Raw genomic sequence first — 16,893 nt, forward strand, 5'->3', positions numbered from 1 at the left:
TTTAGGTAATGGCCACTCACTTGTTTGTGTTTTCATTTCATGTTATTTTTCTTGCTAGATAAATACGGTACGCAAGCCACTTAGAAAGCCGGAAATTCTGACACGCTATTAGCTCTTCTAAGCCCCAGGCAAAAATTTACGTTCTCCGTCATAAAAACAATGTCGAGTGTTTTGTGAGGTTACGCGAGAAATCTGCCAGATGGTAAACACACTTGAAAATTTACGCCTCAAATAATGACCTACAAAGAAAACAACATGACCGATTGCCCTTACGAATCATCAGGTCGACAAAAACATTAAGAAAACATGCAACGATTGACTCTCTTTTTGTATCAGATCACCAAAAGTACTTTGACATGAATGTAGATACGATAATGGCTTGTTACAGGTCGTGTTAACAAAAAAACAATTAATTGACTTGATTCTATATAATTAGCTGGCGCCACCTTGATGCATAACGATATACTCCAACTACTCCAAGATCTTCCGGTGAAGCGAATTTCGAAGCGAAAATTAGCCTTTTATTCACAGAAGAATGTTTGATCACTAATTTAACAAAAGGCCCCGTGAAACGTGAAGAATTTGCGTTTTATATGGTCGTAAAAAAGTTAAGTGACCAGAGCGTTTTGACTTCATTAAATGACGCAGGCTCGTTAAGTCCAAAAGTCCGAAGTCCGACACTCGACGTACAGGACACTTAACAGTACTTAAATATTACTAAATGTACGAAGAATAAAACAAAAACAATGCACAGAAATGACTAGAAGATGGAACAGTTTTGAATTGGTTATCCACGATCGACAAAAAGTCCTGACTTCGATGAGCTAATTTTTCACCGCGACCCGGGCAGCCCATTTTTCGCGTAGTCAGCGAAGAAAGCACCTCTATCGTCCTGCTATCAGGCTACTTCAAACCTGTTAAAAAAGATTTTTGCCTTACAGTTGAAAACAAATTAAGATATTTTCTTTTTACATCAATCAGGGGAGTTAGTCGTGCAAATTTTCAACAGGGTCACTTTAAAGGACTTCCGTTGTATACCACTTTACTGATGTCGGTAGACCAGGAAGTCATGTTCAAGCTCTCGGCGGTTAGCATGGATCACGGAGGCAAGAGAAGAAAAGAAAAAGGAGAGACCTGTTTTTTTTTTTTTTCTATCCTCGCTTGCCTGCTTTCGTCTTCGCTCCTCCGCTTTTTCGCTAATCCGCCTCTTTGCTTACCCCCAACAAACTTGTGGCTCCTGAAATTAAAGTAACCCAATACAGAAAAAAAAGTCTGCGAGTCTTTATGTTTCTAGCAATTCTAATTTTAACCGATCGAATAGCAAGTGCACCAATTTTATCTCGAGGTCGCCAGCACTTAAGAATATTAATTGTGGGAAACAGCCACATGAATCTGTTCAGATCGCAGATTTGATAGATACACCGGTGACATTATTACTGATCAAGATAGATCACTATATTGTAATTAAGATTAATTGAGATTAGGTTGGCCTCTAATCAAACATTTTTTTTTTGCAAAATTGTAGTCAATTCCAAGCTTTCTCACAAAGAAATTGAAAACGTAAAAGAAAAAATAAATAGACAAATAGGAAAATAAATAGGAAAAGAGAATTTAGAATTGGGAATTCAAACTGACAGTGCATTGAGTGCTACGATCTAATCTTCACTTTTTTTGAAATTTTGTTTGACAAGGTGGCTGAAAATTTGGATTTCAAATCACTTCAGAATCAAACGAAATTAAAATAAAACATGGGGGAGAATGCGAGTTAAAAAAAAAACCCAGGAAGACACATAAAAATCAACTGAAAAATGGATATATGCGGCTAACCAAATTCACGGTTGTTTCACGGGCCAAACACTCTTTTCGGGATTATGTAGTAATTATCATTCGTTCAAAGGCATCGTAGGTCACCTGTTCATGACGTCACCGAGGGACAACCCGGGGCAGAGCAACCTCGTTTCTAGGCTCCCCTTTCTACATTCTCGAAGCAGAGAGAGGACCCTGAGCACAAGGTTGTGAACATTTGCGCCCATTGTGGAATATCACTCGGATATTCCCTTGTTTCAGCCACGTGGCGCGTTTAAACCAAGAGATCTTACCTTCAGTGATCTCTTGGTTTAGACCGATCACGCCGCGCGCGAGCGAGAATATTTGATGGATTATAAATGTAAGTAGGGCTTGGTACCAGTTGCGTCAACTTCACTTGCAGTTTACTCTCTTAAATGGTCGGTGACGCCCTCTTTTCTTTTCGTAGATCACTTTCTTTACTGATTTTCCCTATTCTACCTGGGAAAAAAAATTGTACGTGAAAAGTGACAAAAACTTCGCCATTTCTGCTCTCGCTTGACCGAAGTTTTCTTCGACTGTGAACGTGCAAGGCCAGTCTGTATTCTTTTTCAGGGCCTGTTCTACCTGAACGAACGACATCAGCTGTCAAAGTTTACTTAATACACTTCTGTTGAATTGGGTACGTTTACCTGATCGAAATTTCACTAATGTAGCTTCTTTCATTGCTGATGGTTGTAAGCCGAGTTCGCCGTGAAATAACGAAAGCTTCTGAAAACGAAAATGAGCACGGTAACCCCATGTTTTTGGTGTTTTTGGTAAACGTTGATCTTTACCTTACTTCATGTCAAGTTTTTTTTTTTTTTTTTTAAATCTGCACCTAGGAACAATTTGAGCGTGAACGTCCTTGACCAAACAAAGGGGATTACTAAGTCACGTGGCTGTAGCGACGTCAGCTGACAAAAACGCTCAGGATTATCAAGAATATCCGTCACTTCATTATACGAGCGAATAGTTTCTCAGCCGCTAATCGCGCGGAAATTGAGTGCACAAAAAGAAAAGAGAACAACGACGGAGAGTGGGGTGGTTGGGAAAACGCTTTTCCGTTCGTATGGGAATGCTTGCTATGCAGGCTACACTCCATCACCCAGACCACGCGAAATGCACGCGCGAAGGTCTCCTTCCGCTTCGATGACGGGTGAAATTTTCCGCTTTCACAAATTGTTCTATGATCAACACTGGACAGACTTAACACAGTTTCTGGTTAAATTAATTATTATAATTTAATACACGACACTTACAGACAAGTAAGATTATTTTCGTCTGGTTTATTCACAATATGTTCTATTAATTCTAAGGAAATACCTCACTTCTATCAAGAGATAACCTTGCGCGAGAAGTCACTAGAAAACATATTTAAAACCTTTTTACAAAGATAAGACGTCGGCTGACAAGTATTGGGCAGCACTGCTCCCATGAAAACGTCCGAAAAGAACTAAAACGCAGGAGAAATAAATGACTTTTCTCATAAGTTCTTGTTAGGATGTAACACAACCATGGCAAATTTCAGCAGCAGAGGCTAACAGGACAAGATATTTTCGCAATGTTACTAAAGAGTTCAAAATAAGAATAAATATTCTTTAAAGAATGAAGCATAGGTTATGTAAGATAGAACAATTATCGGTCCAATGAGTTTTGCAAAGTGTTTCACTCCTGTCTTTTTCTATCCCCTAAGGTCTAATACTACGATTTCAGACCATTGATTATTGGTGTCATATTTTTAATAAAGAAAAGTTCGCATGCGGCAATATCGTCGAAAAAGCATGACCTCGCGTAACAAGCTCGTTTCAGATCGTTTGTGAGATTTTGTTGATTTGCGAATCAATAAAAAATCTAACTCCAAGGAACGGCGAGTTGGTGTAAGAATATAACTTTAACAAATAAAACTACACAAATAGAATATGTAAAATAATAAAAAGACTTCAGAGGAGCGATGTAATCATTCTAATTCATCACTGTTCAACTCATCGTCTTCTGGGTCCGCGACTTCTACTTCTGCTCCGCTCTCTCCGTCTGTTTCTTGGTGATCGTGAGCGCGGTTTCTCTGTTTCTCGTTCTCGTTTTTCTTTCTCGCGCTCCATTTCCCGCTCTTTCTCTCGTTGTTGTTGTCTTTCCTTTCGCTCTTCGTCTTCTTTGTCTCTTTCTTCCTGCCTCGCTTTCCGTCTTTCCTCTCTTTCTCGTTCCCTCGTCGCAATCTGTAACGGAAATAGGAAGGAAAAGAACTAACTGACGTTTCAGTCCAGTTATCGTCTAAGTCGCCGAACAATATCCGACTGTTATCATCCAATCAGAAAAGATCATGAGCTCTACGAACTATGTGACATTAGCATGCCGTCATCAGGGTTATCGCCAGTTACGTAGCAACAATTCAGCCACAAATTGCGGGCTCACCAATTTATCACAACGAAATACTAACTGAAAAAAAAAAAATTCATCCTACCGAAGTAGTAGACTGTACAGTTCCCCTTTGTAATGTAGCCAAACACTCAAGACTCAACTTTCATAGTAGGCCACAATTTATGTTTATCTCACTTCTTACTTTGGTTTGGGAAAATCTTCGGTTTGGCGAACACGAGCAACTGGTGACAAAGGTGGAGAAGAAGGGAAGGGAGGGACGGGGTGGGAGATAACATGTAGTGAGGGTAGGGGGTAGTGTAGGCGTTAGGGGTTTTACACACCTGCTCGTCAGTGAGTGGTAGCCAGTATAAACAGGGCGTGGTCTTGGTTTTCCTGAACAGATTATCCAGCAGGTTTCCAGGGTTCTTTTGATCGTCTTCCTCCTCCTCTTCGACTTCCATCGGCTTCTCCTCTGGAACATTAAAAGAACAGATGATGACTTCCGTAATGAACACGCTTATCGGAACCGAAGGAAGGCGTTTATTGCAAGTGGGGCGCTTATCAGAATTGTACTTGTTACAAAGCGCTTGCTGGATCGAATCAATGATATTACTGTAGAGAAAGAGCCCATTGAGTCAGAGAAATTATTGTGCAAAACAAACAACATACCCGGTTGTTCTCTTTTTGGAACTTTCTCGGCTTTGATCTCTCGTTCTTTTTCCTTCTTTGTACCCAAGACTCCATCTGTATCCCGCGCCATCTGTAATGTAACAGTGATTTATGAGACTAAAACTAGAACAATCACCAAGGCACATTTTCAGGCAAACCCTAGAACGAAACGAACAGCAAGGCCAACGCCAGGTCAAGATAAGGGTTTGGATTTGCATCTAGTTGGCCAAAAACACTTTGTCTTAAAAACTACAGCCGTAATTGGCTTTGGAGTGGAAACCGAAAGCTCTGCGACTTAGTAAAAAATAAAATTCGTAACAAGAGAACGCTTTTATACAAGATGATTTAAAATCCTGATTTTTTTCCTCCAATTTTAACTGACTTACCGTACAAAAAAGAATTTCTATGATCCACAAAAAGGTCAAAGATCATCATTCAAAAATGAGTCTTCAGGTTGGAGTAAGAATACGAATTCCGAATTTCAATTCAGTTTCAATTCCAGAACCCTAACCCCTCCCTGGTGCGGGATTGGCGTGAAAGGCGAAAGTAGAAAGTATACGCACCAGGGTTTGGTTTGAAAAGTCGCGTTCACAGTCGACCTCATATGTTCTCCAATCTGAATGTCCCTATAGCCTGTGAGCCGGCTCTAGTGTTTAAGTTTCGCACTCAAGCGCTGCCATCCGGCTTTTCGCTTCGGCGCGCGAGCGAGTTTACGAACGACGCGCATTTAGGAACGAACGGCTCGTCTCGCGTGTCTCTCGGGGCTTCCCCACTAGCGTCCCAGGCCCAAAACACGAGAGCCTGCTCGCACGCTAAAAGGTCCCTACAGTCCAACCAACCTCGTCCTGATCAGCAAAATCCACATCAAGGATCTTTGGACTTGTTACTGGCCACTTGATACCATGTAGGGCGCGTCTACAGGCCGCAGCTTCTTCAACATCGCTGTACTGTTAAGAAAAACACAGGAGCAGAAAGAACTGATTATAACCGCGTCCACGGAACGTCCTTTCATGACAAAATGTACTCAGCGGAAAGACTACAACATGAAGTTTATCTTTACACAAATTCTTTCTCCTTTCATTCGTCTTTGGAACTTTGTACAAAACTACAACTAACCAGTTCAACAATCCACCAACGGATTGGTACCCGTACAGTCAAAGCCGGATGTTTTGTTTTGATGGGGACTTTAGCAAAATTGCTGTGCAATGTTCCAATGTTGATTGGCAGTTTGTCAAGCTCTGTTGTAGTTTCGACAATTTCAGGTTTTCATTTTCTTATACAACGAAATAACATCTCTTTTCTCAGGTGTTGAACAGGGAGAAACGAATTGCCCTACGGTGGACAGTTTAGCAACAGATTTCAAGAAATGGGTGGCGACAAGATGACTAAAATCGCCAAACTGGGAACACAGCTCCAACTTGTGGAGCAGATTTGAATTCTTACGTACAAATGTCTATATTTCTCTCAATCTGTTGATAAACCCTGATCACAGGGCAATTATTTTCTCCGTTTGAGACACAGTAGTATAATTTCAATTTACACGGGAAGAACGGAAACCGAAACTTGCTCGAGCGAATTTGCATCGAAAGTTAGGAGTTGCTTCGAGCAAACCGTCAACCCGAAGTAGAACATAGCGCTGCAACACTGCAGAGTTCCCGTGAAAAGAACACCCAATCTTATAATCTAGCCGGAATACTGGGGAGTCAGTAATTTGCCATGGATCCCATCTCATCGGGGGGGGGGGAGGTGGGGGGAGGGGGGGAGAGGGGAAGGAGGAGGGGGGAGTGGGGAGTGGGGGAACAATACTACTATCCGCTTCATGCTACAGAAACCGAAGTTACGTGCGTCACGGTTTGCGCATCTTGAAAGGTTTAGCCTAAGTTTTCAAAGTACTTCGTTTGCAATCCGTGTCAATCTTCGCCATCCTTAAGGGCCCATTAACCGATCTTTTCGAGCCGTTGCTAAGAAAAATTTAGTCTCATATAACCTCATCATTTTTAGTTAGTTCAGAGTTATTTCATGTGTTTCAACTTTTTCATGATCAGTAACACTAGTGATGACGTCATCAGGCCACGCCCATGGTCGTGTGACCAATACAGAAAAAATGCAAAGGCTCCCAGGCAAATTACTTTATCGGGATTTTTTTCATTGATTTAATATTTTAATTTAAATGATCATTACGCCATGCATCGATTTTGTTTCATTTCTAAATGGTCAGAATTTGAGAGCATTTCAAAATATTGAAAAATTCGTAATTTTCTAAAAAAAGCATGATTTCGAAAAAGGAATGCATAGCTATGTTGCCAACGTTGGCTTTAATCGAAATTCGTCGAAAAAAGCTGGATTTAATAAAAAAACCGCGTTTCCTTTAGCATTTAAAGAAACCGGAAGTGCGCCCGATATCTATTGGAAGTTACCCTATCAGCGCGTGCGCAATTTACACTACCAGCGCACTTCGGTAAGATCAAACATAGCCACACGGAGTTAGTTTTTCTCTTTCAATTGCTCTTGTTTTTCTGACTTTCTCTTATTTTGTCTTTGCTTGTACTTGTTTTTACTTTGCATTTTGCGAAACACAAAGAAAAACATCTAAAATGTATGCGAATTTGCAAGTTTTTGGGTTGTTTTTATTTTCCGTGCTCAGGCTGACGTAAGCGACCGAAGTGAAATTTCACCTCCTTAGCAACGCGCGCGAGCGCGCGCATGAATCGGTTGATGGGCCCTTAATCGTCCTTGTTCCTTCATGGTGTATCATTATCTCTTTGGTGTTTTTCTGTCTTACTGAACTACTATTTTCAGGTTTCCTTCGATTTCAAGGTAATTTTGTACATGGCCAAAATAACTCAAAATGCTGTGACTGAGCTCCTTTAAATGACTATCACTCTTACCACAACATAACAATGAGACTTTATCTTGTCAATCCAAAATCCACCCTCTACTAAGGTTCCATGTTTGCCGAGCAGATCTTTGAGCTGGTTCAGTGTAAATGGACGTACAAGGTTCTTGACATGAAGCACCTCACTCTGGGGATTTTTGGCACGTGATGGTGAATGCTCTGCTGCTGGTGCAGGGGAGGACGCTTCTTGGACTGGAAGTGATGTGCGTCTTGGATGCGGGTTACCTTCTAATCTCTGCTCTAAAGGATCTAAGCACACGGGCAAAAAGGAATCTATTAGAAATCTTAAACATGCAAGTATCACGTTCGACTATCTCATAAATAGTTTAAAGAAACACTGACTTAACTGCAGTTACATCAAGCAGCACTGGAAAAAAGACAAGATAAAAACTCTACACTCCAGAAAAGTAAGATTTACCAAAGCTGTTCTACTAAAATGCTGAAGAATACAGTGCAATGTTTGTGACATCAGAAATTTCAGTTCAATTTCCCTTCTCATACAGGTAGTTTTCTTGTTGAGGCTCGTTAAATGTCCTTCCTACCAAAGGAAGGAAATTTTGCAGTGATATTTGCTTCGAGAATCACTCATATTGATCTCAGGTTTATTTTAGTGTACTTCCACGCACAAAGTAGGACAACCCTACAAGTAAATTGGAGGCTGGAAGATACGTCCATTGTTCAGTTACTGTTATAGTGCTATTATTTTTCGCTTGATACATGTATGTCACAGCCATGAGATTGAAGAAGGCTTCTCTGATGTTTTAGGAATGGCAACATTCCCATTCCCACTACAGTGGGCACAAAATGCATGCTTTAAAATGTACTTAGCTACCAGTCTGAGCTTGGACTTGTCAACAGCATTTTATTTAGTAGAAAACCTTTGGTACTTGCACAGAGTGTCTACAGCTAGTGTACTTGTAAAGAGAGAGAACAAAATATAGTATTTCAATGGCATTTCCTTGTTGATGGCAGCTCTGGAGAATTCTTAAATCAATTTTGAAACAACTGGAAAATAACGTTGATCGATGTGAAAATAATTTATGAAACGAAACACTCCTTGCTTCTTTAATTACTTCTTTTTTTGCTTGAATTTGATGTTAACTGCCATCAATAAGGAAACTATCCTGAAAACTGCTTGTTAAATTCTACAATAGGAATTATTGTATTAAATACTCCTCTACAAGGACTTGTAGAATGGTTTGCGGCTGAAACACAGGAATGGTTGTGGTACCCACAGCCACAGATGAACTTTCAACGTCATCACCAGCACAGCAAAGTCCGGCCTTAACCTTCAGCCACTGAGTGAATCACATACACACACTCCCACCGTCAAATGGTATCACTTTTGACTAAGACGCGGCTGTGGAACTTAACGAATCCACAACCCACAAAGTATGGTTCTTACATCATCGACAAGGTTCAAGATGCATTTTTTTCCTTGGATGCATTTGTTGGGTTTCAATTCTTGTGCTTGTGTGGAGGAGCAACAAATTAACTCCAACAAAATGGTATGTGTACTTAGCATCTTTCTTGATTGGATGCATCTTCAGTGGGTTGTACTCAACAAGACAGGCTTATTTTTTCATTGATTGCTTAGCAATCAGCAGTACACTGAACAATGTTCCCACAACTTCTATACAGAAGCAGCTGATGTTTTTTAGCTTTCCTTTGTGTTTCAGTGTAGAATATCTCCAATTTCCTTCCCTCAAGCAGCAGGTGTTAGTTGATGCACAGTCATTCTGGCATATTTGAGAACCGTCGAGTAAGTTTGACAAAACTACTTCACTGCTGCATACTGGTGAGAGTTAGTGAATAATTCATCCTCACAGAAACACTACGATTTGCAGTCCTCACTGGCAAGGAAATGCTTCTGTCTCTTCGGTTCTTGTCAAATATTTGTACATTGTAGGTTGAGGAACTTTTCTTTCAGGATGACATTTTGTACATTGTCTGTTTTCTTCACTGCTCAGCAGAAGACATCAATAAACAAGTTTCATAAGTCAGTCACTTTCTTTCATTTTCTTGATTTCTGCATGACTGTTGAAATCTGTGTCAGCTACCAAAACTCTCTTGTGTTATATTCTTGAGTGCAAAGTTAAAGTACATAGCTTGTCATTATTAACAGTTCCTTGCAGTTCTTCATGCAGTTTGTATCTCATTGTGTTGGTGTTTTCAGTTATATGAACTATGCAGTCATTGATAAATACTGTTTTTTACTACCATTCTTGTCCATGAAGTGTTGATCAAATGTCATGACAGTTTACACTCCATTTTAACATTGAGATATTGTTACATCCATTGCACGAAGCATGTGCAAATCAGTCTTGAGCTCAATACTCGGGCACCACCATCTTGTAGCTGATCGCTGAGCATTCTCAATGTTTTCCCAGTAGTTCTGTCTGTTGCTGTAACTTGCTCATTTTGCAGTTTGTAGTATGGCAAGTTGTTTGCTTTGCTGAATCAAACTCTCTTATGGTACATGTCTAATCACATCAGTTCAGCAACAACACCATATAATTCATTGTCATTCATGTACCAGAGTATGATCACTCTCGGTTGTCGAGGTTGCATCTTTCCATTATTTTTTCAATTCAGATCACCCAGCTGGTATGACCCCAAAGAAAACCTCCCGCATGGTATGCCACAGAAAAGGGTTCATCATGTACAAAGGGACCGAGCACAAGGCTGACTTAGGGCACTTTACACTTGTAACTGCTGCTGTGTGCAGAAAGGTTAGATAGACAAGTTTCCTCAGAGAAAACAAACCAGTAACAACTATCAAATGACCTTGCACACCATGTTAGCCGAACAATGGAAAATAAATAAGTACATTTATCTATAGACAAACATTTTTGAGAAGTAATGGCTGCATTTAAGATACATCTTGACATTCATCAAAACATACATGTACATGAATTTTAGTGAACAAAATGATTGTTATAACCCACCAAATCATGGGCATAAATTTTTGTACAAAACTAAAAATCTGGCTACTCATTTACGCCAGAAAACACCGTACATTTGGGAAGCTATGGTGAATCTTGATAATTTTATCTGGGAGGTTGCAATCAAGTTTTTAAACAAATTATTTGTTCACACAACAATATTACTAATACATGTTTACTAAATCCTTTGCTGTGCAAAAAATAGTGATGACAAGGCCACTTGAAAGTTGCTCTCTTACATGTGTAAAACCATGTGTAAAAAATCATCACATTACACAATGTAATTAATAAACATGACAAGTCAACACAGCAGAACAGGAAACAAGATTAATTTAGCAATCAAATAAATGACAGCATTTCCATAACTACACTATACTACAGACACCAACAGCCACAGTACCTTCCTCAACCTCCATTTTTGCCGTTTCCTGTTCAGACTCCATAACAACAGGCTTTCGCTGAAGCTTGATAGTTTTCTTCTCTTCCACTTTAACAATCCTGTCTTTTCTCCTCTTACCCTCTTCCTTAACTTCAGGTGTTGTTACTGTAGGTGCTTCCTCTTTCTCCGGGTCCAATTTCTGATCTGCCTTCTTCTCTTCTGGCTCCTCCTCTTCCTCCTCATTGTCATCATTTCCGATATCCATGACAGCTTCCAAAGCAGGTGTACTCTGCACTTGTACTCCAGGAATAAGATCCTAAAAAAGGCAAGAACACATACTGTAAGTGAATTGTCACTTAAATAAATAAATAAATAAATAAATAAATAAATAAATAAATAAATAAATAAATAAATAAATAAATATACATTTATATAGCGCCATTTTCCATTAATTGTCCATGGCGCTTTACAATACTTTAAAATTGAAATCCTAAGTTTAAAATCCTAAAATTAAAATCCTAATCCTTTAAAAACCAAAAATCCTGAAAGTTAAAATCCTAAGAATTAAATACGCTATATAATACAATTAGACTACAAATAAAAAGTAAAAAAACTACAAATCAAATGCACGCTTAAAAAGATAAGTCTTAAGATTAGCCTTAAAGTGCACCTAACCCCCAAAATTTTTTTCGCTAGAACGAATCTACTTATTATTTGAAATAGTTCTGCGAAAAAATTTTTGAATTCCGCTAAATCCTCGATTTTCTGTGCCACGACGAAATCTCGAAAATAGCTCCAAAGGTTGTTTAAGTTTGGTTAAAACTTAAAGGTTGGTGACACCACGCAGGCTTTTAGCCAGGATTTGAAAAGCAGGTACCCAAAATGTGTTGTAGAATCTGCTCAAAATTTTAATGAACAATAAAGCTACAAGTGAAAAATAAATTGAGTGATTTTCTATGTGGACAAATCATTTAAACCTACTGTAGCTGAGATTTACTGATTAAATGCCCTACTCCATGGCATCTGTGAATGGCAAACAGTCACAAAACTTCCTTCAAAATATATATTTAAACAAGCTACAGTACTAAAAGGGGGGGGGGGGGAGTCCCTGTGAAGCTCAGATACTGTGAGCTGTCAAATCTACACCTCTATCTGGCCGACCCTCCCCTTCTGGTTTATTATTGGTGCAAAATTGTGGGTGCATTACCTTTAAAGAATCTGTGCTGATGGATAACGAGGTTTTCTTCTTGCTTGATGATGAGCCCCATCTTCTTTTCCTGGAGGCAGGTTGTCCTTCAGTTGGTGTGCTTGGTAGTGATGTTCCTTTAAATGTAACAGTTCAGAGAATACAGTGTCATTTTAAAATTACAGATTCACTGAACACTTAATACAATTTTCAAACTTGCAACTGTACAGTACAAAGACTAATTTCAGTACTTGACACTTACTCGGTAAGGATATCTTCCTTTTCTTGGTTACAACTGGAGATGCTGATTTCTTAAATAAAGAAACAAGGCAACAGTTGACTGCACTATAATTACAATTATTTTTTGTCAAGCCTGAATAATATCAAGACATGGTAAAAAGCCAAAGAACAAAAGAATCACCTGGACCAATTGGTACATTCATCATTAGTGCCTACAATACACTACCGAAAACAGGCTTCTTCAGTCTTACTCTACAAAGTACATCAGTTTAAGATAGACAATCCTACCATAAACTACAAATTTGTTTGCTACTATCCAAGAAAGCACTAGTACAGTACATGTACTTCTCAGTATAATTACGTGAAAATGTCTCTTTTTTAGCATCCAGCTTTGATTATCTTATGTCTATGAGAATTGCTCTGGTCCATAACCCATGACAGTATGGCTGCTACAAGCAAGTATGTGTATTCTTTTCAGAAATCATATGCTACAGTGTAACTGCAAATCTTTTGCAAACTGTGATTCATGTACATACATGTACGTACATGTATAAAGAGAAGTTCTAAACTTCTACCATCTCGACGGCTATCTTACCAGTGGTGATGGAACTTTTGGTTCCTCTACAACTGCCTTGTCCTCTTCACTTGGCTCAACTTCAAAGGTGTTTTCCTCTGCTGGTGAAGGCTGCTGCTCTGGATGTGGTGCTAAGCTCATTTCCTCTACAGGAGATTGACTGAGCTTTTCAGGTTCCTCCTCCTCCTCAGCTTCCTTCTCCTTTTTTTCAGACAATGTCTCTTGTATTTCTACTCTTCTATCTCCTTCTTCTTCTTGTTCAAAAGGTGATCTTACTTCTTTGTCTGTATCTCTGGTATTTAATTTCTCTTCGCCTTCCTCCTCTACCTTTTTCTTGATTTTCTCCTCTTCTTTCTCCTCTTTATCCTTACCTCCCTCATCTTCTTCTTCCTCATAACCCTCCCCTTCCTCCATCTCCTTTGGTGTGACCTCCCTTGCACCTACACCATCATCCTCGACTGTTCTGGATTCACATTTTTCAATACCTACTAAGGGAACCTTTGTTTCAGGCCTAGATTCAGCAGGATAGTTATAGTTCAATAATGAGGTGGGAGTGGGACGTTCCTGTTCGTCTGAATCTTGGCTCGATGAACTTGAAGACTGTTGTGCGGAGTCCTGCTCATTATCTGATGAGCTGGATGATTCAACTTCTGGTTCAACTGTGGGTTGAAGAACTTGATGATTAGAAGAATGTGTTAGAGGTTGACTCCCAGGTATTGATGCAATTTGATTTATGACTTGCTGGTTTTCTTGAGGTTGTTGATATAGCATTTGGGGTTGAGCCATACGGTGTTGTGGCATTTGGGCCTGGGGTATCTGAGGTTGTGGAATTTGGGCTTGTGGCCACTGCTCTCTGAATTCATTCACTTGCATTGGTGAGGTAATCTGCTGTGAAAACAAACAGAATATACTGGTACTTACAGAAAAATTTCTTCACATAATATATTTATTCTTCTACCAGCAATTGCACCTTTTCAGTATGCTTCAGCATAATATCAGAAGGGAGATTTTACCTGTTCAATTTGGATCTCCAAATTATATATGCTCTGTTTTGGGCTTCAATGAATGCTTTTGTCAGGAATGAAGGTCACTAATCATATTTGATTCTTAATTCTTTAAATATTCTTTCGTAACAGAGTCAAGTCTGTCTGCCACTTGCATTTTAAGTTGTGCTGTTCACCACCAAATCAAGTGGTACCAAGAGTTCAGAAGTTTATCCAATATAAAAGACAGACATCAACAACTTCATACCTGCTGTTGGTTCATCATAAGTTGCTGTTGGTTCATCATAACATGAGGCTGGTTTAACATTCCTTGCTGCATTCCCATTGGCTGCACAGGAAAACCACCTGACAAATGTGTGAATATATGGCTAATCAAATTATACATGTGTGCTTAACTTATAAAACGCACTTTCACCATAATTTGGTTTGTTAGTTACCATATTAAATACAAAGTTACACGTACATCTACGTATAAGTTCTCTTGGACACTGGAACATCTTGAGTCGTTCTGATAAATTAATTAGGATTGATAGAGATAATTTATGTATACACATGCATTCACAGGTAGTGTATATGGACGTTATAGCAATTTAACCCCCATCTCGTGCATGGTGCAAAGAAAACCACATTTTAGGTTTGGGCATGCTGTAACTGTGATGCACTAGTCTGAAAGTCATTCTCACATGTCCCCACAAAATTACAGTGCTTAGAACTGAAATTTGAATTTCCTCAAAAACTTTCCCAAGAACATTTACTTGCCCACCAGGCAAGTGAAGGACAAAATCCACCAGCCTGACTGTAAACTCTACTAGCCTCAGGCTATCAGACATGACTTTCTCTGCACCCTGTCATGTCCACATTTTAAAAAATACCAGTAAGTCAGTCCCTATTTTATGTTTGAACTCCGGACTGCACAGTACATACGCTAACATGCCTACCTGGTACTTGGTTGTGCCCTTGCAACCCTTAGACTATCACCACCAATAAAATTTTAAGCTTTGTACAAGTATACATGTATGTATGTAACAGGATCTATCCAATTTAGAAATAACTAGTTAAAAAAAAAAATAACTAGTAATAACTGCTAAAATTGGATAAGGTTGCAGTTCAGGATTGTTTAGATAGCCAATATTGCATAAAGAAAACAATGATTTTATTCTTGCTTACGTGTACCAGTTTCCCAAACAATCTCAGACCTGTCAAGGCCTGATGCCCAGCACTCTAATTTGAGATACTGTGTGCTCTTTATTTTTTGATGCAAAAAAAAAAAAAAAAGAAAGAAAAACAATCCTAACAGGGATTTCCTTAATGGCCACGCACCAGGCAAACTGACCACCTGAGAGGATGGTTTTGACCTTCTGATTTGACTATCTAGAGGAACATTTTTTGTAAAAAAAAGTTCAGTTCAAAAAAAAAATTTTGTCTGCCTACAATATGAAAGCCAGTCGCCTTCCTATTGAAAATATTAATTAAACGCTAGTTCTAATAAGCTTTTAGTTGTTTGATTTTCATTGCATACATAACATACCAGGCTGCTGCTGTTGTTGTTGTATCATAGGATGAGACCAAGGTTTGGCAACTGGAGCTGGCCTTTGCTGTGGAGCAGTATAGTTCTCAAAACCCTCTTTCAGCTCCAGCTCCTTGTCAATAGCCTGAAAATTAAAATACATGCAGTTAAATGAACAGCCTAAATTACAAATTAGTAAGAACAATATCAGGAATTCAGTTCATAACTGTGAATAGCAGCTGGTAACTGAGCTAAGTAAATTTGGGACTCCAAATTTACTGGGAAGAAGGCAGTTACTCTTTGAGATTTCCATACAATTTTCCAGAAAACACATCCAAGTCAATGGAAAATTCTCAAAAGAATACATGGAAGAAGGGAAAGCATATTCATTACTACAAATCAGTCACTAATTCCAATCCACTGGGCTTGAAAATAGTGCCATCTGGTCGTCCGGGACAAGTAAGTTTTCCTGCCGGGCAAGTAACTTTTTATTCTCACTTGCCGATTGGGCAACTAAGTTAAAAAAAAATATACATATAAACTAAGACTTTCCCAGGGCAAGCAAAATTTGAGAGCTACTTGTGCGAAGGGCAAGCTATAATTCAAGTCTTTAACCCTAAATTCCACGTGCCTTTAGTATAAATGTTGTTCCACAACAGTAGCAGTGTGAAACGAAGTCTGAAAAGGAAAACCCATTACTCTGACACAATCATTAATTGAAGGTGACACATTCCGGCCCTCCTCGTGCTTTGCAGTTGCTTAATGTTAGAACATAACAGAAACCTCAAGCAAACTGTTTGAAGGCACTATCTGGTGAGAAAGACACTGCGATCGAGAAACACGAGTGTAACAATTAGTTTATACCTGTGTATCTCGATCGCAGTGCCTCATACTGCAAGCTTAATTTTCCTCTCCATATATCATAAGCTCATAAAGAGAGAAAAATCGTTATGTTGACGTGGAAAACTTTCAATCTTGGACGTAAGTCAGGTAGAATGCACTCTCGTCTTTTAAAATCAACATTTTCAATCGGAAAACAACAACAGCCGACACTAAACCCAAACAAACTCGCGCGAAGAGTCTGAAAACAATCAACGGTTTTCCTCGATATAAAGCGTACAAAAGCGTACGTTACCTCTTGCAGCCGTTCTATGAGAATTCCTTTGTTACCACTTTTCTTAAGACCTCGTTTTTCCAGCTCAACTTTCAGTTCATCGACTTTTAACTGAGAAAGCCTCCTTCCTCCAATTGTGATCTCGCGTTCCGCCATGTTGGATTTTACCCGCGTGAAGCTTCATCCGGGAACTGCCG

General features: G+C 39.2%; 1 protein-coding gene across 2 annotated transcripts; it reads right to left on the reverse strand.

Moving 5' to 3' along the window:
* Nucleotides 1–3,093: 3,093 nt before the first annotated feature.
* On the reverse strand, nt 3,094–16,872 carry LOC110060187 (uncharacterized). Of its 2 annotated transcripts, none has more exons than XM_020766943.2 (12): nt 16,718–16,872; nt 15,604–15,727; nt 14,323–14,420; nt 13,093–13,956; nt 12,520–12,568; nt 12,279–12,394; nt 11,093–11,387; nt 7,740–7,996; nt 5,691–5,798; nt 4,852–4,942; nt 4,524–4,654; nt 3,094–4,040 (listed from the first exon to the last, which is right to left on the reverse strand). In XM_020766943.2, exons 1-12 carry the CDS (start codon nt 16,850–16,852, stop codon nt 3,810–3,812), a joined length of 2,499 nt encoding a protein of 832 aa, XP_020622602.2. In that variant the 5' UTR covers nt 16,853–16,872; the 3' UTR covers nt 3,094–3,809. The 2 variants fall into 2 exon arrangements, with proteins under 2 accessions (XP_020622602.2, XP_020622601.2); XM_020766942.2 differs by having other exon boundaries at nt 13,093–13,959.
* Between the last annotated feature and the right edge of the window lie 21 nt (nt 16,873–16,893).

The sequence above is a fragment of the Orbicella faveolata genome, unplaced genomic scaffold (assembly GCF_042242905.1).
Source record: "Orbicella faveolata isolate gen_17 unplaced genomic scaffold, um_ofav_v1 contig_3, whole genome shotgun sequence".
In the NCBI taxonomy this organism is placed as follows: Eukaryota; Metazoa; Cnidaria; class Anthozoa; order Scleractinia; family Merulinidae; genus Orbicella; species Orbicella faveolata.